The sequence below is a fragment of the Vulpes vulpes genome, chromosome 8, assembly GCF_048418805.1.
Source record: "Vulpes vulpes isolate BD-2025 chromosome 8, VulVul3, whole genome shotgun sequence".
NCBI lineage: Eukaryota > Metazoa > Chordata > Mammalia > Carnivora > Canidae > Vulpes > Vulpes vulpes.
In genome coordinates this window covers 104,311,154-104,335,020 of record NC_132787.1, presented here as the reverse complement: position 1 = coordinate 104,335,020, position 23,867 = coordinate 104,311,154, and the positions used below count along the sequence as shown (strand labels likewise).

Here is a 23,867-nt window from a genome sequence, read left to right as displayed (position 1 = left end):
AGTTAATAGTATTGCGTCAGGGGCACCTGGGTGGCTCAGTGGTTGAGCGTCTGCCTTCGGCTAAGGTCATGATCCCGGGAACCTGGGATCGAGTCCTGCATCAGGCTCCATGCAGGGAGCCTGCCTTTTCCCTCTGCCTGTGTCTCTGCCTCTCTCTGTGTCTCTCATGAGTAAATAAATAAACTTTTTTTTTAAAAAAAAAATAGTATTGCACCAGTATTAACTTCTTAGTTTTGATAAACATGCCATGATTGTGTAAGACAGTAAGAGTAGGGCACCTAGAAGAAGTGCATATGGGAACTCTCTGTGGTGTATTTACAACCTTTTCATGCGTCTAAAATTATTTCAAAATAAATATGTTTTTTTAAATAAGCCAAGCCAATATTGAGAGTGAGATTTCATTTCCCCTTACCTGAATGATCCTTACTTAAGGTTGAAGAATTTGTAATTTTTTATCTACTTAACCACATCTCCATAGATTCCTAAACTGCAAGTACAGCATCAGATCTGTGATGAATTGAAAGTGTCTCACCCCATGTAGATGCTGCTAAGTGTATGTTGCAAGAATTAATAAGAATAAAATCACCAACTTCACTGCGAGGACAGTAAGCTTTCTAATTTAATGCTTTATACAAGTCTCCTCTCTTAATCTTCACCAAAACCTATGGAGGAGGCAGTATTAATTGTCTCATATTACAAGAGATGTTAATAATTGTTCGATTTATGTAAAGGAGTATGTGAGATGTTGAAAATACCTCTTTCTCAACTTTTCTGTAGGTTTGAAAGTTTTAAAAGAAAAACAAACTTATCCCAGGTTGCGTAAGAGAGATGGGATGCACCCTGCCTGAGTTGTGGACCTCGCCCCCCCCCCTCCTAGCTGAGCCCTTCCCCGCCCAGGATCCCACGTCTGCCCGTCTCCCTGCTTCTCTGCATCATCACTTAGGTTTGCCCATAACCCATGGAGCAATTTTCCATATCTTAAAAATGCCATTAGTTTTCTCTTGCTCTCTAACAAACTACCACAAACCGAGTGGCTTAAAACAACATAAATATCGACTAAACAGCTATGTATAGGTCAGATCTGGCATGGAATGGCTGGGTTTCCTGGTTCAAGGCACCACAAGGCAGAAACAAAGGTGGCAGCCAGGCTGAGTTCTGGTCAGGAGGCTCTGGGGAAAAATCAGCTTCCAAGATCATTCTTGTCAGCAGAATTCATTCCCTTGCAGTTGAGATCCCTTGTTTTTCTTGCTGGCTGTCATCTGGGGGCCACTCTTGGCTCCCAGAGGCTGATCTCAGAACCCTCCCCCATGACCTCCAGAGGCACCTCACAATCTGGATGCTTGCATTCTTTCAGGCCACTCAGTGTGGTCCCTCTGATCTCTTCCTCTGTGCCCAACAGAGAAAATTCTTCTAAAGGGCTTGTGTGAGTTAGTGAGGTCCAACTGCAAGATCAACTGATTAGTAACCTGAATTACACCTGCAAAAATCTCTTTTGCTACATAACAATATCCTATCACATGCACAGGGGAAGGAATCATGGAAAGGTGAAGGTCAATGGGTCATTTTAGATTACTGCTGACCACACCTGGATAGTCATTGCCACTGCCACCAATGCCAGCATCCAGAGCAAGTTTTCTTTCCTGCTGAGGGAGAAGACAGTCACTTCTTCCATGCAAAGGAGTCCTGGCATACAGGAGAGAGAGAGAAAAAAAAAGCAGGGGGAGGGGCAGAGGGAGAGGAAGAGAGAATCCCAAACAGATTCCCCACTGAATGTGGAGCCCGACCCAGGTCTCAGTTCCACAACCCATGAGATCATGACCTGAGCTGAAACCAAGAGTCGGAGGCTTAACGACTGAGTTACCTGGGGCTCTAGTTTTTTTTATTATGTTTAAATCCACAAATGCCCAATGGTAAAATAAACTATAGAACATTTGACCACAGAAACGTATTCCCTAGTTTTGACACGTAATAGGTGCTCATTGTCTGTTGAGTGCATAAATAAACGAATAACCAAATTAAAAATGGTTAAAGCCCTATGCATGTTATTAAGAAAATAACATTTCATAAACGTTATTGATATAAATTTATTATTGTCTTCATTAGTATTATTAATATGGGCATTTAACGGTCTTCAGTGAACCTGTACCTACCTTAAGGATAAAGTTAAGCTGGACTTTAGATTAAGTCGGGTCGTTTTGTTTGCTTGTCAGCTTTATGTGGTGGGGGGGCAGATAGGGAGGGAGTTATCTTATTTCCATAAGATAATAGAATCCTGCCCTGAAGTCTCCCTCTGTTTTCTTTCCTTTCTCCCTCCCCCTTCTCATACATTCACCAGCCAAACATTTATTGGACCTGCTGCCAGGCCTTGTACACGTTAGGAATAAAAGCCTGCACAGGATATAGCCCAAACTGCTAATGAACCCTGGAGAGGGAGAAATCCAACCAGGGAAGCTGAACAGTAAGACAGGAAGACTTCTTACACTTGACCACAAATACCCTCACTGGGACCTGTGCCCCAAACCAGACCACAATCATCACCCCACACCCAGCCTCAGACAGTGAGATGCTACTTCACTACACATTTCCTCCTCAATCACTTACATTTTGTATAAATAATACAAAATATGGGGGGTGCCTGGGTGGCTCAGTGGTTGAGCGTCTGCCTTCAGCTCAGGTCGTGATCCCAGGGTCCTGGGATCGAATCCTGCATCGGGGTCCCCGAAGGGAGACTGCTTCTCCCTCTGCCTGTGTCTCTGCCTCTCTCTGTATCTCATGAATAAATAAATAAAATCTTTTTTAAAAATAGAATACCAAATATGAATGTTCATTCATTTCCAGCTTATTTGGAAGGGGATATTTGAGTATTTAACGTATGAGCTCCTTTAAATAAGAACAGATGCTTACTGAAAATGAGCACAGGGTGAGTATAGCATACAGAATACAAACAGGTGACTTCTGTGCCTGAAAGCTTATCATGACCTCTCCTTATGACGGAGTTGCTGGCTGACACTGTGGGCACGGGCAAATTCATTCCATCAGAGCTCACAATGTTCTGATCTCAGCGGGCCTTACGCATAGCTGTTTGTTGACTTACTTTCCAAGACTAAGTAACTGGACTACAATACTACAATACAATGTTCTGTCTTCTGAGACCATTTAAAATGATGAGATTATACCAAAGGACAAAAGCCATTGATTTTAGGAAAAAGCAACTCATTTTCTGGATGATTTGCCTGGGCCCTCTAAAGCTCTAGGGCTTCCTGCGCTATAGAAACAGAAACAGTTACAAGTGTGAGATGTGCAAAGGACCCGTGCAGTCACACAGGGCCCTGCACTCAGAAAAGCCTTATCCTTGGCTTAACACTCTGCTGTCACCATCTTGAAATCCTTAATAAGTTTTGAACAAGGGACCCCTACATTAGATACTTTATCCTGTGCACAGGGCATAATGAGCACATCAAGGAAGGCCCCCTAACTCCTTTGGGGGTTGGGGAGGCTCTCAGATAGAGGAAGGCACAGGGGATATCAGGAAATGCTGCCCACAAGGTGGGAAAGAGCCAGATTGTGCACATGGTGCATTTCAAGTTAAGGTGGTTGGGACCACATTCTGGAGCTAATGAGCTTTGAGCCAGAGTGGCATGGTCAGATCTGCAAAGGATTCTCTCTGAGGCTGCTGTGCAAGCTGGCTTTGCAGAGTGCAGCTAGGTAAGCAGTGATTGCAATCCTCTAGCTGAGTAAGGGGGAAGGCCTGCATTCTGCATGTTCTACTACATTCTCACAGTAGTGGGGAAAGGTAAGAATGGATCCAGCATATATTTAGGGAGAAAAATCAGCAGGCCTCAGTGATTATTGCTGAGGCTAAGAGAGAGGGCCAAATTCAGGGAACCTCCCAGTTTCAGGGGCAGGCATGATATCACATAGTATAAGAGGAGGTTGAGGAGGGGTGGGAGAGATACATAAATAATTCAAGATGAGATTTATTGTTAAAATGTCCACTCTCATCACATTAATCTATGGATTCATTGCATTCCTCATCAAAAGCCCAGGGGGGATTTTTTTTTTTTTTTGGTAGAAATTGACAAGCTGATCCTAAAATGTGTAGAAATACAAAGTTTTCTTTCAAAACACTTTTGGGGGAAAAAAGAGTTAGAAAACTTACACTACCTGATTTTAAGATATACTGTAAAACTACGGTAATCAAGATAGTTGAGCTTCTAGAATAAGAATCAGCAAACAGATCATAGACGAGAATAAAAAGCCCACTAATAAACCCTAGTTTATGTAATCATCTGATTTTTCAACAGTGGCACCAAAGCAGTCCAATGAGGAGAGGAAATTTTTTGCAACAAATGGTGCTGGGGTAACTGGATCTGCAGGTGGGGAAAAGCTTACCTTGAGTCCTACTTCGTACCATACCAAAAAAAAAAAAAAAAAGAATTCAAAAGTGATCATAAATCTCAACATCAAAGTTGAACCATTAAGATTTTAAAAGGAAACACAGGAGAGTATCTTGTGACTTGGGATAGGCAGAGCTGCTTCAGTCACAAAAAGAATCTGTAATCATAAAAGAAAAATTGACGAGTTAGACGTCATCAAAAATTAGAAATTTCTGATCATCAAGAGACATAGTTAAAATGAATAAGCAAAATACAAGCTGGGAGAAAACAATCATAACATATATGCCAAAAAGGACTGGTATCTAGCATATATAAAGAGTTCCTACAACTCAATAATGAAAAAAAAATCTAATAAAAATGTATTAATAGAGTAATGACCAAAAAGCACATGCAAGTGTCTTCTACATATTTAGTCATCAGAGAAATGCAAGTTAAAACCACAATGAGATATCATTAAAATTAAAAACTCTGACAATACCAAGTATCAGTGAGAATGTGGAGCAGAGGAACTTTCACACATTGCTGGTGGGAGGGTGACTTAGTGCAATCACTTCAGAAAACTCTTTAGAATTATCTACATAAGTTGAACATATGTAAACCAAGACCCAGTGATTTCACTCCCAGACACATCTTCAAATGCAATGCGAACAACATGTGCACCAAAAGACACCAGAATGTTCACAACTGCATTCTTCCTAATAACCCCAAACTTGAAACAGAAGTTCACCAAAATACAAAGTGCAATGACCAACAATGAACACTGTCAACTAAGAATGAATGAACCAGGGACGCTGGGGTGGCTCAGCGGTTGAGTGTCTGCCTGTAGCTCAGGGCATGATCCCAGAGTACCAGGATCGAGTCCCACATTGGGCTTCCTGCATGGAGCCTGCTTCTTCCTCTGCCTATGTCTCTGCCTCTCTCTGTGTGTGTGTGTGTGTGTGTGAGTCTCATGAATAAAAAAATAAAATCTTTAAAAAAAAAAAAAAAGAATGAATGAACCATTGCTCCACCCAAGAACACAAACTCTCAGAAGCATTATGTGGGGTGGTTGCCAAGGAAATGGTGAGGGTAGAGTTTACTGCAGCGGACCAGGAGGGCTCTGCTCCCCTACACACACTTTCCCTTGCAGGCAACAATACGTGTGCAGTGTGGTAAGGAAGCAAAAGCCAGGCCTGAGGAAGCAAAGCTTCCTGACAGGAAGAGAAGAAGAGAGGTTGGGTGGTGGCCACAGGGGATTTGGGGACCAAGGAGGACGGTTTCAGGACAGGAGGTGATTGAGCTTGTTTGCAAGCTGAGGGAAGGATCTGTAGGGTGACCATGTGAAGATAAAGGGGAAGAACTGATGGGAGAGATGGGGCTCCGGGTGAGCAGGGACCTGTCACATTCTCTGAGACAATTTTAAAAAAAGGTGGCAGTGGCAGCAGGGGGTGCAGAGGGTGAAACATTCATAGACTGGAAGGAATATGACACCTGAGGGGGTCACTTTCCTTGAAGTAAGAGGCAAAGTCATCTACAGAATGAAGGCTGCAAAGCCCAGGGGAGGGACCCCAGCAGAAGGGCGATGGGAAGCTCGCTAAATCCCTTTGACGGTTATGATCCCTTTACTGTCTCCCCACAGTGGGTAAGGTCCCTGAGAGAGGCGGGGACCCCGCCTGTCCTGTTGATGACTATCCTGGCCCATGGGAGGTGCTCAGGGCATAGCTGTGGAATGGGTGAACAGGCGAGTGACCCAAAGAAAGGGACCGCTGGGGGATCCCTGGGTGGCGCAGTGGTTTGGCGCCTGCCTTTGGCCCAGGGCGCGATCCTGGAGACCTGGGATCGAGTCCCACGTCGGGCTCCCGGTGCATGGAGCCTGCTTCTCCCTTTGCCTGTGTCTCTGCCTCTCTCTCTCTCTCTCTGTGACTATCATAAATAAAGATATTTTAAAAAAAAAGAAAGAAAGGGACCACTGGGGGTGGGGGGGGGGGTGTCAAATGCCAAGAGCAGTGGGGGTCAGACTTCAGTGGGGCTCCCTCCAGCCCCGCTCAGCTGCCGCATGGGGATGGTGACAACCTTACAGGGTGGAGGGGCCTGGGGTTTGCTGAGCAAGGTGGGGCGATCCGTGGCAAGAGCCGGGGAACGAGAGAACAAGGGTGCGGGTGAGATGGAAGTTCAGGCAGTCGGTCGTCCAAGGGCAGGTGACAGGCGTGCTTACGTGTGCGCATGCACATGAGCAGGTGTGAGCGCCTGCGTGTGCATGTGCGTGTGTGCAAGCACATGAGCACTGTGAGCATGTGCATGCGTGTGTGTGCATGTGAGCACGTGTGTGAGCGCGCGCTGTGGGCCATGTGGTGGGAGTCGGGCAGGGGACAAGGAGGACAGCAGGCTGTGCTGAGGGGCTGGCGGTATCTAAGCATTCAGATGTGGAGGAGCTTCCAGGGTGGGGGGCAAGGTGCAGGGCGTGGCCACAGGAGTGGGAGCTGAGGGACAGAAAGGGAAGGTCCTTGGAGGGGAAGAGCTCCAGGTGCTCAGAGGCGGGGGGGGGGGGGGGGGGGTGTCCATGGGGACACTCGAGCCATGCATCCTGGGCTGCAGAGAAATTTCACTGAGGAAGGGGGAGTGACCAGATGATGACATTTCACTCACTCATCACTCATCACATTTCATTCATTCATTCATTCATTCATTCATTCATTCATTCAGGAAATTCTGCTGATTAGCTTCACCCTGCAGTGAAGCAGGCAGACACGGTTCTTTTCCTGATGGGTCTTGTCATGTCTGAGGACCTATCATCACGGACACACGTCTCTGCTTTCTCTTGTCCCTTCCTAGGAGGGGCAGAGGGCGGTGGGCAGCTGGGTGTCAGGAGCCTCAGCGGGGAGGGGCTTCTGCACAGTCACCATCTCGGAGGCATCTGGGGGTCTCCCCACAGGTGTCCTCAGGGGAGGGTCATGGTGGGAGGCAGAGGAAGGCTGACATGCAGCTTGTCTGCTTGCCGGGGAGATTGGCTCCCAGGATCCCTGGGCCTTTAGGACCAGAAGGAGGATCCTGAGTACTCCAGGAAGAACAGAGAGAGGAGAGCAGGGTGGGGAGAAGTGGGGATGACCAGGAGGTTGGCAGGCCAGGATGTGCTCCCCCAAGAAATGAGGGTTCCCAAGGGCCTCTCCAAACCCATGGACACGGGCTCAGGCTCATACCCAGATTTCACTCTTGGCCTTACCAACACCTCAAAATCCCTGCTTTATAAGTTGGTGTATGTGAACTGCTTCGCTTTGCCCACAGGTTCAGCAGACTTCCATAAAGCAGAGACTCGTGGGAGTTTTGTGCTGCTCTTCCATGCTGGTGAAGAACCCTTGCTCCTCTATAACATCCTGGTTCAAAATTACCTATGATTGTGCTGCTGGTTTTTTCAAATGAACAGGCCTTGAAAACAATGATGTGCTTTAAAAAGATGGCAGGTTATTTAGCTCGTTCTATGTTATTTCATCTGGGTGTCAGTGTGCCACTCCTGCCAGGTAAATCCACGGGGAGAGGAGGTCGTGCATCTCAGCACAAATGTTCACAGGTGCATGTAGTAGTTCTAAAACAGATCTTTACAACCTCTTTTAAGTGTTGGGTAGCAGTCTCATCTGCACCCTAGGGAACCTCCCACAATGCCCTCCCAAGGTGCTGGGGTGAAGGGACAAGGATGAAGGGATGGGCTACCTCCTCTACTATTGTCATCTGCTCATCTGCCTGTAAAATCCACACCCCCCTCTCCACCGGCCTCTGGCTAAGCATAAATCTCTTCAATAAGCCATGTGGGATAACCCAGAGCACAAGCCTTCCTGGGGCCCTACTCCATGTGGGACACTGTGTCCAGACCAGGGGCACAGACATGATTCGAATCAAGAGGACCTGGATTGTCCCCAAAGCTGACTGCAGTGGGGTTTGGGGCAAGGCTTGTCCCTCCAGCCACCTAGACAGTGGCTTGCTCCCCCAAAACGTTGGCAGTGCAGTGTTGAGATCAAGATAGAGCTCGAGCATTCAGAGACTGGCATTCCTCACCTCTGAAGTTATTGGGCGCAGCGTGGCTCTTAGGTTCATAGTTCTGGCAATGTTTATCAGCAGTTTATGAATCAAGGATATATTATTCATGGCAATGAATATATGCTTATGAAATAATTAAATATCTGAGTGGTATACTCATTAAATGTAATCTTTTTCAAGAGAATTATGAGTATCCACTTATTAAACATACATTTCCCGGCAACCTACTCTGTGCCAGGTGCCGTGCTGGGTGTTGACGACACAGAGAAGAGTGAGGTGTCATTCCTGGCCTCTACTGGCTCACGGCCCAGCCATGGGCCTGATGAGTGACCCACGACCACAGCCTGATGCCCTGCAAGCCATGAAGAGAGGGATGGGAGATGCCAGTTGGTACAGAAATCCGACCAAGGACCTGGAAGGGTTTTACAGGCCGGTCGTGCTTGAGCAGACCTGTTTGCTTTTAGGCTGCCCTTTTTTTGTACGTGGTATTTGCAGCTGCTTTCCTTTTTTTAAAGTAGCTTTATTGAAATATAATTCACATACCATATAATTTTCAGTATATTCATAGAGTTGTGCTATCATGGCTGCAATTAGTTTACCTGTTCATGACCCCAGAAGGAAACTCTATATCCATTAATAGTCATATTCCATTTTTTCCCAACCCTTCCCACCCCTCAGCTCCAGGCAACTACTCATCTACCTTCTGCCTCAATGGACTGGCCCATTCTAGACATTTTATATAAAGGAAATCATATAATACATGGTCTTTTGTGACCTAGCATCATGTTTTCAAGGTTCATCCACAGCAAAGCCTGTGTCTACACCCCATTCCTTGTCACTGCCGAGTAATATTCTATTGTATGGACATAACACAGGTTATTTGTCTCTTCACCGGTTGATGGACAGTTGGGTTGTTTCCACTTTTTGGCTATTATGAATAATACTTTTATTAACACACATGTCCAAGTTTTTTGTGTGGACAGTGTTTTCATTTCTTTAGTATGTACCTAGGACTGGTATTGCTGAGCCATCTGGGGTAGCATTTAAGGAATTGCCAAACTGTCTTCCAAAGTGGCTGCAACATTTATATTTCCACCCCCAGCGTTTGAGTGTTCCAATCCATCTACACCCTTGTCAACACTTGTCTTTTTTTCTTTCTTTAAAATTTTATTTATTGGTTTGTTTGTTTATTTTGATGGGGAGAGAGGCAAAGAGAGAGAGAGACAGAAAATCCCAAGCAGGCTCCACACTCACCGCAGGGCCCTACACAGGGCTCCATCTCCAGATCCTGAGATCATGACCTGAGCTGAAGTCAAGAATTAGATGCTTAACCGACTAAGTCACTCAGATGCTCCATTGTTTTCTTTCTTTCTTTCTTTCTTTCTTTCTTTCTTTCTTTCCTTTCTTTCTTTCTTTCTTTCTTTCTTTCTTTCTTTCTTTCTTTCTTTCTTTCAGTAATAGCCAACTTGTGTGTATGAAGTGGTATCTCATAGTGATTTTCTTTTTTGTCGTGATCCCAGTGTCCCTGGATGGAGTCCCACATCAGGGTCCCCACAGGGAGCCTGCTTCTCCCTCTGCCTATGTCTCCACCTCTCTCTCTCTGTGTCTCTCATGAATAAATAAATAAGATCTTTTTAAAAAATCCAATGCCCATTTCAATTGAATTGTCTTTTTATTATTGAGTTCATAAGAGTTCTTTATATATTCTAGATACAAGTTCCCTATCAGATATATAATTTGCAAATATTTTTTGTCATTCTGTGAGTTGCCTTTCCATTTTCTAATGATGTCCTTTTGAAGCACAGAAGTTATTTATTTTTTATTTTTGTTTTTATTTATTCAATTTTTTTTCTTTCATTACTCGCAATCTTGGTGTCATATCTAAGAAATTTTTTTCTTAAACCCAAGATTACAAAGATTGCTCTGTTTTCTTCTAAGGATTTATAGCTTCAGCTCATTCATTTTAAGTTTGTGATCCATTTTGACTTAAGTGGTGTAGACGTGGTGGGAGCTTGTGGGGGAACTTGTTTTCCTTTTTTCAGGGAATTAGCAAAGTTCCCTGCTGGGGGTGGGAATGGGTGAAGAGAAATTGAACATACAAAGAGAGAGGAGAGTTTGAAATAGAAGAGCAGGGACAAAATGGATCAGGGAAATGTAGTATATTACTGGATTGTACCAAGGACACGATCTAGGATCCTGGTGGTAAAGGTCAAGGGAGACTGTAGGGGAATGTGGAGCCGAGAAATGTGCACAAACAACCTACTTAAACTACCCTTTATCTTCCTAGTTACTTCTTCATTTCCTACTACATCTAGTCCAGACTCCTTTGTCTGATCAATTCATAAATTGATTAATCTTCTACCTAAGAGAATAAAAGCTTCCTGCTCTGGTCTGGTCTTCTGGGCTTCATTGTCTTATGAAGGTTTCCACGTACAAGTAAAAATCTAATAAAATTGCCATGCTTTTCTCCCATTTATCTGTTTTGTTCCAGTTTAATCCTTAGGTCCAGCCAGAGATCCAAATAGGGTAGAGGAGAATTTTTCTTCCTCTACAGTTTCACTTGACATTTAAGACCAACGGCATATCTTGGCAGGACATATTCTATGTTTCCTTCAAGACCAATCAAGACACATATTCTATGTTTCCTTCAAGCCCTGTGTTTTCTTCCAGCCGTGACTGCTGCGTGATGCAGGCACAGTGTGGGCGAAGAGGTGGATTTTCCCAAGGTTGGAGTTTTTGGCCATCAAGTAAAACAAAGCAAGTAAGTGTCAAGAGAGCTGAGAGGGTGGGCAAGGGAGTAAATATAATACAGACAGTGAAGTTTAAAGAGGGATGTGAGGGCATGGCAGGGTGACAGGCAATGGCAGGACCCATGGATTTTGGTCCCAGTGGGATGGACAAGGACCATAGGGTACTAGGAAAATAAGGTGGTGGTGTTGGGTTGGGGGCACATAATCCACCTGGTAACTGAGTAGCCGTCTGTGTTGGCCAACTGCCTTTATCCAAAGGCAACAAAGAAAATTTCTCATATTTCTATAACAAGTAGTAACAGGAAGCTTAGGTCCTTGATGTCTACATTTCAAAGAGGGGCCTTAAGCAAAACCTCCCTGGGTTGTCTTGTTGGCCAGAGGCTTCTGTAGCTTTAAAAAAGATTGATATACATGTCAAAAGGATAGACTTAGGGTTTACAAACATACTTTTCTCTGGCAAATGCTCTAATAAAACGAAAGCGAGGCAGAGAAAATCACTTCCTCTTTGGGCAATAGGGGAACATCAGTATCATTCTTAGTGGATTTGACAGTGGTCGGAGAGTGAGATGCATGGTATGGAGACCAGCAAAGGGTTCCAGGCAGTAATGACAAAGGCTAAGACCATGGGAGTAAAAGACAGATGGTCACCATCACTGAAGGAGAAGAGTTCAGAGAAATGAGCCAGAATGTGGCCAGGATCAGTTCCATATGTGGTGCCATCACCAAGCATTAAGAGAAAGAATGTGCGAGGAACTAAACTCTTTGAGGAAGAAGATGGAGTGCCTTGGGGGTGTATAGAGCACTATCCTGAGTGGAAGTGGGTGGTATGTCCAATATGGTAGCCACCCTCCACGTGTGACTTCTCACATCTAAATTAAAAAAAATTTTTAATTTTATTTATTTATTCATGAGAGACACACAGAGAGAGGCAGAGACACAGGCAGAGGGAGAAGCAGGCTCCCTGTGGGGAGCCCGATGAGGGACTCGATCCCAAGACCGGGGATCATGACCTGAGCCAAAGCTGACACTCAACCACTGAGTCACGCAGGTGCCCCTAAATTAATACAAATTAAATAAAATCTAAAACTCCATTCCTTAGGGTCACTAGGCACATCTCAAGTGCCCAATAGACACAAGGCTAGTGGCTACCACGCAGGGAAGGGAGCACAGTTAGAAAATGTTTCCTTTCCAATGGAGGCAGAGAAGTTCCAGTGGACAAACCAAGCAGCAGATTCAAAGCTGGGGAGAGGTGTTGGGGGTGAGGATGGAGGAAGAAGAACCTGGAAGTGGCAGGAAGGAGCAAGGAGAGTGCTTCCCACTGGAGACCCAATGTTAGGAGGTACGACGGTGAAAAGCAGCTGCTGCTTGAGAGAGATCTGAAGAAAATCATGGCCTCATGGGGAGGTTGAGGTCAGCACAAGATAGTGAGGGAGGCTCAAGGAAGGTGGAACAGCATGGGTTTGCTGACGGGGGTGTGAGTTGCAGAGGGCACAGGTACAGGGGCTGAGGGCTTGAGGAGGAATAGGAAGAGGGACAGAAATAGGAGTGAGATGGGAATGGTGACCTGGTGGGGGGGGGCGGGGGGGGGGGAGCGGGGTGGCTTCCTGTGGTGGCGGAATGGAAGGATAGAGGCCTAGTGGCCTCGAGGCCCACAGAGGGGCCAGGCTGTGAGCGGAGGTGGGGGAAAGGGACCCGTCTCTTCCCTTCCACTTCCCGCAGGCCTGCAAAGGGAGATTTTCTTTTTATTTTAACATAATTTCAAAATGACAGAAAAATAACAAGAACAGCACAAGGGGGGACACATGGGTGGCTCAGTGGTTGGGCATCTGCCTTCAACTCAGGGCGTGATCCCGGGGTCCTGGGATCGAGTCCCGCAACGGGCTCCCTGCTGGGAGCCTGCTTCTCCCTCTGCCTGGGTCTCTGCCTCTCTCTCTGTGTCTCTCATGAATAAATAAATAATTTTTTTTTAAAAAATAGCACAATGGATATCCATAGATATAGGTAGGTATATGACGAGACTGTGTGTAAAAAGAGAGAGAGATACACATATCTCTCTATATAATATATGTTATTATTATTTGGGACAGTTTGAGAGTAAGTTGAAGACATTATGTCCCTTTACTGCCCTCTATTCCAGCTCTGGAACTACCCATTTCTCCCTGGTTCCCTGTTTCCTTTCAGGGGACAATGGTATTTAGAAATCAAGATGTAAACTACCGATGTTTTCGGTGCTGATAACTGATAAATCATTGCATCTAGGCTCTCCCAATGAACAGAGCTAGGAAAATATCTATCTGTCCATCCAACTATCCATGCAGCATCCACACATCCACCTGAAAATCTAGAAGTTCTTTACTCACACCTCTAATCCCCATCCAGCTACACAAGGTTTGTTCCAGTTTCCCCCCTTTTCCGTATTTGTAACTTCTTTCCTCTATGTGAGAAATGGGGCTTTGGAGTTTATTTTAAGAGCAATGGGAAATGATTGGAGGATTTCGAGCAGAGGCATGATGTGATCTGATATGTGTTATAAACCACAACTCTGGGGCAGCCCTGGTGGCTTAGCGGTTTGGCGCCGCCTCCAGCCCAGGGCGTGATCCTGGAGACCTGGGATCAGATCCCGCGTTGAGCTCCCTGCGTGGAGCCTGCTTCTAACCTCTGTCTCTGTCTCTGTCTCTCTCTGTCTCTCATGAATAAATGAATAAAATCTTAAAAAAAAATAAACCACAACTCTGGGTTGTAGGGAGATGTATTAGTTTCCCAGGGCTACCTTAGCAAAGTGACACAAACTAGGTGGCTTAAAACAAGAGAGATCTGTTCTCTCAAGTTCTGAAACCTAGAAGCTCTAAATCAAGGTGTTAGCAGGACCATGCTCCCTCTGGAGTCTCAGGGGGGGAGGGAGGTTTCCTTGCTTCCCCCTGCCTTCTGGTGGCCCCAGCGCCCTCAGTCTTCCTTGGCTGGTATCCCTCCAACCTCTGCCTCTGTTTTTACCTGGTCTTCTTCCCCACATGTCTCTATTTCCTCTTCTTGTAGGATCCTGGTCACTGGATTTAGAGCTGACCCTAAATCCATATGATTTCATTTTGATATTCTTAACTAGTTACATCTGCAAAGACCCGTTTTCCAAATCAGATCCACTCTGAGGTTCTGGGTGGACATGAATTTGGGAGAGGAGCATGATTCAATCACTGCAGGAGACGGGAGCAGAGGTGATGATGGCCCAGAACAGAGAAATGATAAGAAGAGTGGGCAAGTTCAAGATGTACTCTGGAATCTGTAGGGCACGCTTGGGACTGGCTCTTAGGAAGCTCCTTAGAGGAAAGGTTGAAGAACAGAACACGTGGAAACTTTCTACCTCATGTTTTTAAAAGATTGTAATAAAGCTAGGAGAGCCTTTTTTTTGGTGGTAACAAATATTTACTTAACAACCTTTGAATGTTTGCTAGGTGTGTTCTAAGTTCCTCAGAGAGGTAAAAGACAAAAAAATGAAATGAGTCATCAGAGAAAGGTAATTCAGGACACTTAAAATTTAGCTATCAAGAAACAAATAACTAATCATGATACAATAATAAAAAGCAAGACTATGTAGCTGATGAAAAGTTCTCTAATGGCCTTAAATACTTGGCCTCTTGGAAGGAAGTGTTGATCATGCTCTGCCTTTTCAGGGCCAGAGGATGGGAGTATTCAGAGGTACAAACTAATATGAGGATAAGGAAAAAGAAAGAGAAAAAGAAGGCAGGCTCTCCTTGACTTCTTTGAGCTTAAGAGTTGGGCAGGGCAGGAATGATGGAAGGTGGTAGATTCCAGAGCTTGGAACAGGAGGTGGAGCATGTAGACATTATTGCATCTTAGTGATTGGCATCGGGTGGTCTGGATGGCTGTTAATTTTACTATGATTCCTTGATTTTCTTGAGTTTAAAAATGACTTGTTTACTACAGGGGCACCTGGGTGGCTCAGTCAGTTAAGCATCTGACTCTTGGTTTTGCCTCAGGTCATGATTCAGGGTCATGAGATTGAGCTCTGAGTCGGGCTCTGTGCTCAGTGGAGAGTCTGCTGAAGATTTTCCCTCTCCCTCTGCCCTGCCTCTGCTGCACATGCACTCTCTCTAAATAAACAGATAGACAAATAAATAAAATCTTTTTAAAAATGACTTTCTTATTGCCTTTTAAAGATTTTATTTATTTGTTTGAGAGGGAGAACATGAGAGAGCACAAGCAGGTGGAGCAGCAGAGGCAGAGGGAGAAGCAGAATCTCCACTGTGCAGGGAGCCCAACATGGGGCTCAATCTCAGGACCCTGAGATCATGACCTGAGCCAAAGGCAGCTGCTTCACCGACTGAGCCACCCAGGCACCCCCAAAATGACTTGTTTATTTTAAGAAAGTTGAAAATACAAAGATCAAAGGAGAAGAAACACCTATGATCCCACTTTCCAGCAATAACTTCTAACATCTTAATTTATTTCAAGATGAATATAGATGCATGTTTTGCATTTCTTATATTTACATTATCATTTCTTACAAAGTTGGAATCTTTTTTTGTTATTTATTTATTCATGAGAGACACACAGAAAGAGAGAGAGAGAGAGAGAGAGAGAGAGAGAGGCAGAGACACAGGTAGAGGGAGAAGCAGGCTCCATGCAGGGAGCCCGACACGGGACTCGATCCCAGGTCTCCAGGATCACACCCTGGGCCAAAGGTGGCACTAAATGGCTGAGCCACCCGGGCTGCCCACAAAGTTGGAATCTTAATGACAACACTTACTATTCCTCTAAAACATTTTCAATGGCACCATGGTTATGCTATTATTGATTTGCTCAAACCCTCTTGGTTGGGCATCTACGTCACCTCCAATTTTCAGTCTTGTAAATATAATTCAAATGACTGTGGAAGTCACTCCTGTTTAACACTCAGAGCCACTACTCACACACAGTGTTCTATCTTCATGACCTTGTCAAACCCTTTACAAGTTCTAAAACAGGATCGATTTAAGAAGAGCAAGAAAATTCTCACCAGGCTTGCCCTGATTCTCCAAGCAGTGGCGGGCATTTAAGCTCCTTGCTTTAGGTGACCCAAAAAAATATTCCCTGAGCATCTACTCAGCACCAAGAATGTGACAGTGAGTGAGGCATAAGCCTCTGATCTAGAGTAAAGAGAGGAGCACAGTGGGGTTAGGCACACTTGGACATTTGCACACATTCCATTTCTTTCCGTTTTTATCATAACTCTCTAGCTAGACCTTGAAGTCCCCATTTTACAGGTGAGGAAAGTGGAGTGCAAGGAGGTTGGGTATGTGGCAAGGGCACAGTTAATAAGCACCAGAAATGGGACGTGAGGTCAGATCCTCTTAATTCCAAAGCTAGAACCCAAACCCCTGAGAGACTCTTTGCTTTGCCTTCTTCCCCAAGCAGAGCACTAGCTGTGCTCTACTTCCTCTAAGGCGAAATACATCAAAGACACGTTTGAAGTGACTGAATGCATGAGTGACAAATGAGCCACAAGTTTACAACAGGGCAGAATCAGTGTCCTCCAAAAGAACCCTGTGAGGGATAAGGAAAGGAAAGACAAAGGAAGGAAAAGGAGCAAAGAGTGTTTGAGGTGGCTAATGCTCCTAGCACGCCTTCACCAAGGACTTGATATGGGCCGGTCCTTGGGCCATATCGTGGAATCCCCAGAAAAACCTTAGAAGACAGCTACGGTTACTATCTCTGTGTCCCAACTCACCCAAATCAAGTAACTTGTGCAAGTTCACTCAGCGAAGAGTGGAAGAGTCAGGAAGGTAATCATGGACGGAGTGCTAGTAACTCATCTTTGGACAGGGCAGTGGAGGGAGCTTAGATCTGGTTGAGCAATATGCTCTCAGGGGTGGAAGAATGAAGTTCAAGTTCCAGGTCTACCAGTAACTGTGCTCCCGATCAGATCACTTAATCTCCTTGGCCTGTTTCTTCATCTGTGAAACAAGGATCATGGCATTCTTGAGCGCTTACATCTCATTTCTATGCATGTATCACATCCTGCTCGGGGGTTTGTATTCATACCTTTGTGAGTTAGGACTTCTTAAGATTCTGTTTACCGCACTTGCTTCTCTCCATCGCTAGGCTGAAAACTCTGATTCGCTTTTGCATCCCCCCCACTGCCTTGCAGACACTGGAAAGAACAGTAACAAGCTTTTAAATGAGCAAAAGAAGAGCAGTATTCTCCATAACCCTGTCCACGTTGGGCAAAAAAATCATGAGAATTCATGGCCTCGCTTTGTCCAACCAAAGAGCGAAAGCCATCATGACTGTCCTTAAATCACAAGGGTATTGGCTGAATGGGAAAACATAAATCAAAGTACTTTAGGCTCATGGAGAAAGATGCCTGGCATGGCCCATATTTAAGATACAAAACCCAACAGGATATCTAAGGAAAGAGAGGGATCAGGAAGTGAAGGGAGCGTTCACAGAGCACACCACGTCTTTGGTGCCTCCAATGCTGTTCTCTCTCACCCGCAGGACAAGCCTGAAACGTGGGCATAATTGTGCCCCTGTTTTCAGATGGGAAACCCACAGCTCAGCAAGGCTAAGTAGCTCATCCAATTGCCCGATTCCAAAGCCTAATCTGTTTCTCCAACACCATCCTGACTCAGCAGACAGCTCCACTTAACATTTATCTCCACCAGAGAGCTGTCCTTATAGAATAACTTCCCTGGGTTCTTATCAGGAAAGCCTAAAAAAATCCACCTGAGCCACCTGCAGGTGGAATTACGTGTCCATGCTCATCGTAAGGAGCATCCTATGACGGCTCTCTCCACAAAGTAACAAAGAGATCCAAAGGGCAGCATCTGGGAGAGGCCAGGGAACAACAGACCAACTAGGCCAGCCTGGTCCTTCTGGTTCCCAAACTTGATGGGACTGTTTCATCTTGCACAGACTTCAGCTGGCTCAATATGTAACCAGTGCCAACTGCGGAAATATTCCTGGACTATGTAGCCAAAGCTAAATTCATAATAATCTCAGGATAATTCCAAGCTGATAGCATTTCTTTCCTGGCCTTTATTCCCAGGAAGACATAATATTCTTTACAACCTGGGTTCTTACAGGGTTGTGTCTATGAGGCACTTTCCCTAACCTGCGGGTGTTTTCAAAGCAGTGGTCAAGGCACATAAGCTTGCAGTCATTTAGCTGTAGATTTCAGAGACGTTGGGAGTGTGGGGACAGTTGGAGGAACTGCACATGGGTTCATAAGGGCTGCTTCAGGCTGATACACGGAAAGGAATCACTTTCCTTATGGAGTGGGAATGCTGTTTTATATTCTTTAGATATACCAAGGGACCAGGTTCCACAACTTTCGGTGAATTTCTCCCAATTTCTCTGTGTTAAAGATTGATTGACTATAGGGAAACATGACAAAAATAAAACAAGTCCGTTCAGAACTGATGAGTACAGATGTTGCCTTTGAAAGCTGCAAATCGAAAGACCCCTGGGGCAAGACAGTGCTGTTTTCATCTCTCTCCCTTCTTCTCTCTCTGTTTTTTTTTTTTTTAATCCTTTATTTAAGATATAAGTTGTCCAACAAGATCTCTTCATTTGCCTTTGAAATCAAATAGATCTGATTCAAGTCCCGATCTGTGGTAAATTGTTGATGCCATTGGATTATCCTTCATTGATAAGATTGGCCTGATAATTTTTTGATCTTTAAAAAACAATCCACAGAAGGACGTCAAACCTTATGTATAATATCTAATCTCAATCATGGCCAAATGTCTTAGTCTATACATATGAATATGCATTAAAAAGTAGCTAAGAGAAATGTTAAGAGTGGCTATTTTCAGACTGTGGAAATACAGGTGATTTTTTTTATTTTCTTTTTTATACTCTCTATGTTTTCCAAATTCTCTATAAGCAGCAGAAAGTGATGTTTATAAGCAGAAAAAAGTGAGTTGAAAAAAGTCAAGCTACTTCTACAGCAGTAGTCATCAACTATCACAAATTCCAACCTGTAACAAGAAGCTTAAGGTGTACAATAATCAGAAAATTTTAGGTTTTCAGTAGGAAGATTTTAAGACAAGGAACACTGTAGGTCTTCAATAACTTCTTAATCAGATGTCCAGGAGTTATTTTGTGTCTGACTCTTATTTCGTGAAACAAGCTTGTTAGAGGAATCCATATTTGTAGAAAGAATGGTGCCGTAAGGAAAGTCCAGGACAATTCTAAATGTGATGCCCAATGCCTGAGAAGCCAGTGTAGGGTGATGGTTTGGAATATTGAAGAAAAACATGATCTGAGAAGGAAAGCACATATTCTCCCCCTGAGTTAGGGCCCAGTCCTGCAGGCTGGCGGGGAGCAGGGCTAAGGACCCTTGGACCCCAGGCCTATATCCCATTCATAGCTCTGCCATTAACCAGTGACCCGACACCCAGCAATTCATGCAATTCTGGAGCATCCCTACACTTGTTTGTAATTGAAGTTTGTCCACAGCTCTACGATTCTGTTTGGCCTGGCTGGAAAGAATTGACATTCCTGGGTCAAGTCCAAGGTCGGAGACCCTAGGTTTAATGTCCAACCGGGCCACTCCTTCCCTGGAATTACCATTTTTACCTCCCTGTACACACCGGGTTTCCTCATCCCTTGGTTTCAGGTGTCCTCCCTCAGAAGATGTTGCAAGGACTGACTAATGCACATGAGTGTCCCAATCGTGATGATGCACCGCACAGGTGCTGGGAGTTCCGAACTGCCAATTCCAAGCCCACAACAGGATTGCAGTGTGAGCACTTGTGACCTTAGAAGTCACCTTTCTGTGCGGCATCTGGGGCTTCTCATCCCAGCATCTGGAGTTCCACCTTCCCTTCCTTCCCAAAGATCCGAAAGCATTCTCAGCAACAGGTGGATAGTCAGACTGGTTTTGTCTAATAAGGGGGGGGGCTCATTTCTCAAGGAACTCTTCAACACTCTCCACCCCCCCCCCACTATAATTCTGAGATTTTTATCTTTCCCAGAAATCACTGCAAACATCGTCCACGGGGAAGGATACGCTCACATTTCCTCCTCTACTCCAGAGAACATGAATTCTTAGGAGTTTTTGTTTCGTTTTGTAAGCGTCACACGTTAATTTCTGGGGGTTCCCTCTCTTTTTTCAGACAGCGCGGTTCGTGACTGCACATGGGGCGGGGGGACACTAGGTTTTCAAGCCCTGCCACACCCAGGGCGGCTTCGGCTTCGCAGGAGGGGTGAGGTGAGGTGGGCGCGGGGGACCCTGGAGAGTTTCCTTGGCAACCGGGGACCCGCTGCCGCCCACGTGGACGCCCACGGAGGCTTGGTCGCCCGCCCAGGTGCGTTCCAGAACCTATGCGGACCTGTTGCGCTTCTTCCCACGGATCAGTCCTGTCGCCGGGGGATTCCCGAGCCCCTGTGCTGGGTCCCCGCGGGGCGGGGGCGGGGGGTCCGGGTCCCGGGGACCGCGCGCAGCCCGCTCCTCTCGGGCCTGCAGGTCGGGTGCGCTCTGCTACGTCGTGGGCCGGAGCTCCTCACCCCGCCCCGGATGCTCCCCAGAATCCCGCCTGCAGCACCCCCGAGGGGGACCCAGGGCTCCGATGCTCCCCAGAATCCCGCTTGCACGCACGCCCGAGGGGGACCCAGGGCTCCGATGCTCCCCAGAATCCCGCTTGCACGCACGCCCGAGGGGGACCCAGGGCCCCGATGCTCCCCAGAATCCCGCCTATAGCACCCCCGGGGGAGACCCAGGCCCCCGATGCTCCCCAGGATCCCGCCTGCAGCACCCCCGAGGGAGACCCAGGCCCCCGATGCTCCCCAGGATCCCGCCTGCAGCACCCCCGAGGGAGACCCAGGCCCCCGATGCTCCCCAGGATCCCGTCTGCAGCACCCCCGAGGGAGACCCAGGCCCCCGATGCTCCCCAGGATCCCGCCTGCAGCACCCCCGAGGGAGACCCAGGCCCCCGATGCTCCCCAGGATCCCGCCTGCAGCACCCCCGAGGGGGACCCAGGGCCCGGGGCGCGCGGAGGCCACAGCCGGCGAGGGGCCCCGGGCGGGCGGCGGCGGGAGGCGGGAGGCGGGTATGCAAATGTCCGGGGGCGGGCGGCGGCCTCCCGGTCGGGATAAAAGCCCGGGGCGGGGCGCCGCGCAGCAGCCGCTGCCTCCCGGGAGCCGGCCGTGCGCTCCGCCCCGCGCCCGCCCGCAGCCCCCCGCGCGGCCGCCGGCTCCGGGTAAGGACGCGCGGGGTCTGGGGCGCCACCCAGGGTCGGGCGCTCGCCGCCCCCCCGCCCCCGCCTGGCCTCGGCCCCCGCGCGCCGGCCCGGGCCGCGCTTTCTCCGTGGGAACCGGGGAAGCGGCGCCTCCGCGGCGCCCTCGGCGGGCCGGGCGGGGGCATCTCCGCAGGCTGCGCGCGCGGGCCGGCGTGTCCCCAGGCCTTGGGCCCCGCATCGCCAGGGACTGCGTTCGTGGCGCGGGGGGCAGGAGGGACCCGGGGTATGGGGGGGTGCGACGCGAGGCCAAAGGAAAAGCTTCCCGGACGGGCCGGGCTGTCCCCCTCGGGAGGCGCTGGGAGGGGAGGAGCGGGCCGGGGACCCGGGTGTGGGCGTGTGCACGTTTGAATGAGCAGGACTAGTGGCCTTTGGAAGCCGCAGACCTGAGGCCCGGTGCGCTACCCACCTCTGCACGGTGCACACCTGGTCGTAGGGAAAAAGGACTTTCGTAGGCCTCCCACCACCCTTTCCACGTATTTGGGAAAAAGTGGAGTTCTTCTGAGGCCTGTTTTAAGATTTTACTTACTTATTTGAGAGAGAGCTTGAGTGCAAGCAGGGGGGAGAGGCAGAGGGAGAGAGAAAAAGGGAGAAGCGGACTGTGCGCAGAGCAGGTTGCTGCTCAGCCCAATGTGGGGGCTCCATCCCAGGACCCTGGGATCACCCCCCGAGCTGCAGGCAGACCGAGCCACCCGGGTGTCCCCCGAAGTCTGTTTGTAAGGGTAGCACTATTCTCCAGGTTGGTCAGTTAAGATCCGGGGTTTGTCCAAGCAAGCCCCTGTTGTGAAATTGCCTCCTTGTCTCATTCCCGCCTTCACCCCATCCTGCATCCCACAAAGTACAAGGTGGAAAGGAGGAACTATTTCAGAGGGCCCCACGCCCAGCTTGCTGTGCCCTGCGTGTGCATTATGGTGTCAGGAGTGTGTGTGTTTTGGGGGGGGGGGATCAAAGGAACAGGAATCTGGTTCTCCCCAACCCTCTCCCCCAACCCTGGAAACCAGTCAGAACCACCCTAGGGGTGGCTTGAGAGTCTTTCTGGCGCCCTGAGGGCTTTCTGAGTGGAGATAAGAAACGTTGCTTTGTGCATATGGTGTCCTTGGAACTAGAGAATCTGAATTGGAAGGTCAAAGGGGCAAAGAATGAGAAATGGGAAAATCAACACATCCTGGAGAGGATTAATTCTGCGGGAAGGGAGTGCGGAAGGAGTAGAGAGATATTTGACACTTGTCTCCTCCTGTTTCTGTTTGTGTATGTTGCTGTGGTTCTGGCCAGTAACTGGATAAAAGAAGGCGGGAAGCATGTCGGAGTTTTGGTTAATTTCTGCCCCAGGTGATCAGGAAAATTTACAAGCTCTGGAGAGGATGAACACCGTAACCTCCAAGTCCAACCTGTCTTATAACACCAAATTCTCGATTCCAGACTTCAAGGTAAAATTCCTGGAGAGGAGGAAGGAGGTGATGGATTGGGGTGGGTGGATGTCTTCTGGGAAGCCAAGGAGAAAATAACAGGGCGAAGACAGCGAGGCTGAGGACCAGCCTGGGGGTGAGGATGGACAGGGTGAGTCAGCGGTCTGGATGGGACTTCGTACCACGGCCCGAAGTTAGTTGTGGTTCCTGTGGGCTTAAAGACACAGGACAGAACAAGCAGGGGGAGACGGGTGTGGGTAGAAGTGTCTTCAAAAAGTGGGAAGAGCATTTTACACACCTGGGCCCTGTGAGTTGTTCTAGGATTCTTCGTGTGTTGTCTTGGACACATAAGAAGACCAACAATACAGTTTAAACGTGCGGGCTTGGAGAGCTGCATCCTGGTAGTTACCGTACTTGGTAGCCCAGAACCATTGGGTAGTCCCCAGTAGAACTGGGAACGTGGTGGGAGATAAAGGATCCTTCTGGTTCTGGTGGAGAGGCAAGAAGGCAATTTAATGATAAGTGGGCAGATGGCAGAAAGAGATAGGACAGGAAAGAGGTATGAGGCAGGGGAGTCTAAGGGCTCTGCAAGAGAACAAAGTTAAAATGAAAGAAATATGAAGGAGAAACAAGGTGTGTAATAATCTTTTTGCTTCAAAAGAGTGGAATTCTTGTCATGCCTCCTAAGATCGTACGTTTCCAAAAGGACGAAGCTTGAGGCTTTTTCGATGACACCTGTGCAAATGCGTTGTGGGTGCTGGAGGGGTGGCCCCAACTGCCCAGAGGCAGCTCTTCTAGCAAACTGTCACCTAATCTTTCAAACCTCAGTCTGCCCCTCTGCCCTACGAGCTCTGCCATCAGCCACCCTAGTTATTGGTGATGCTACTGTATCTGTGAGCGTTTATTGAACAATATGTTGGGGGCCAGGCACCTTCAGCACATCATCTGGCATCTTCACAAGTCCCACGGTATAAACCAGGAAGAGCCAAGAAGGAGACCAGGGCTGCGGATCCGGGGAGTGGCAGCACTGGTTGTTGAAGCCATATGTGGCTGCTTGTGTAGACGTCCCT

At 47.4% G+C, this 23,867-nt stretch overlaps 1 protein-coding gene across 3 annotated transcripts in view; it reads left to right on the top strand.

Moving 5' to 3' along the window:
* The first annotated feature begins 21,258 nt into the window (after nt 1-21,258).
* Nucleotides 21,259-23,867, top strand: part of ATP6V1C2 (ATPase H+ transporting V1 subunit C2) — a 52,272-nt gene continuing 49,663 nt past the window's right edge. For 2 of the 3 annotated variants that reach the window (XR_012003236.1, XM_072767717.1), the window contains exons 1-2: nt 21,271-21,355; nt 22,664-22,818. Coding sequence is in view for 2 of the 3 variants with exons in the window: in XM_072767717.1 (XP_072623818.1) it covers nt 22,690-22,818 (129 nt within the window). In the remaining variant the exon portion in view is untranslated. Of the gene's footprint in view, nt 21,356-22,663; nt 22,819-23,867 lie in introns of all 3 variants that reach the window. The other variant, XM_072767716.1, reaches the window with a different exon arrangement.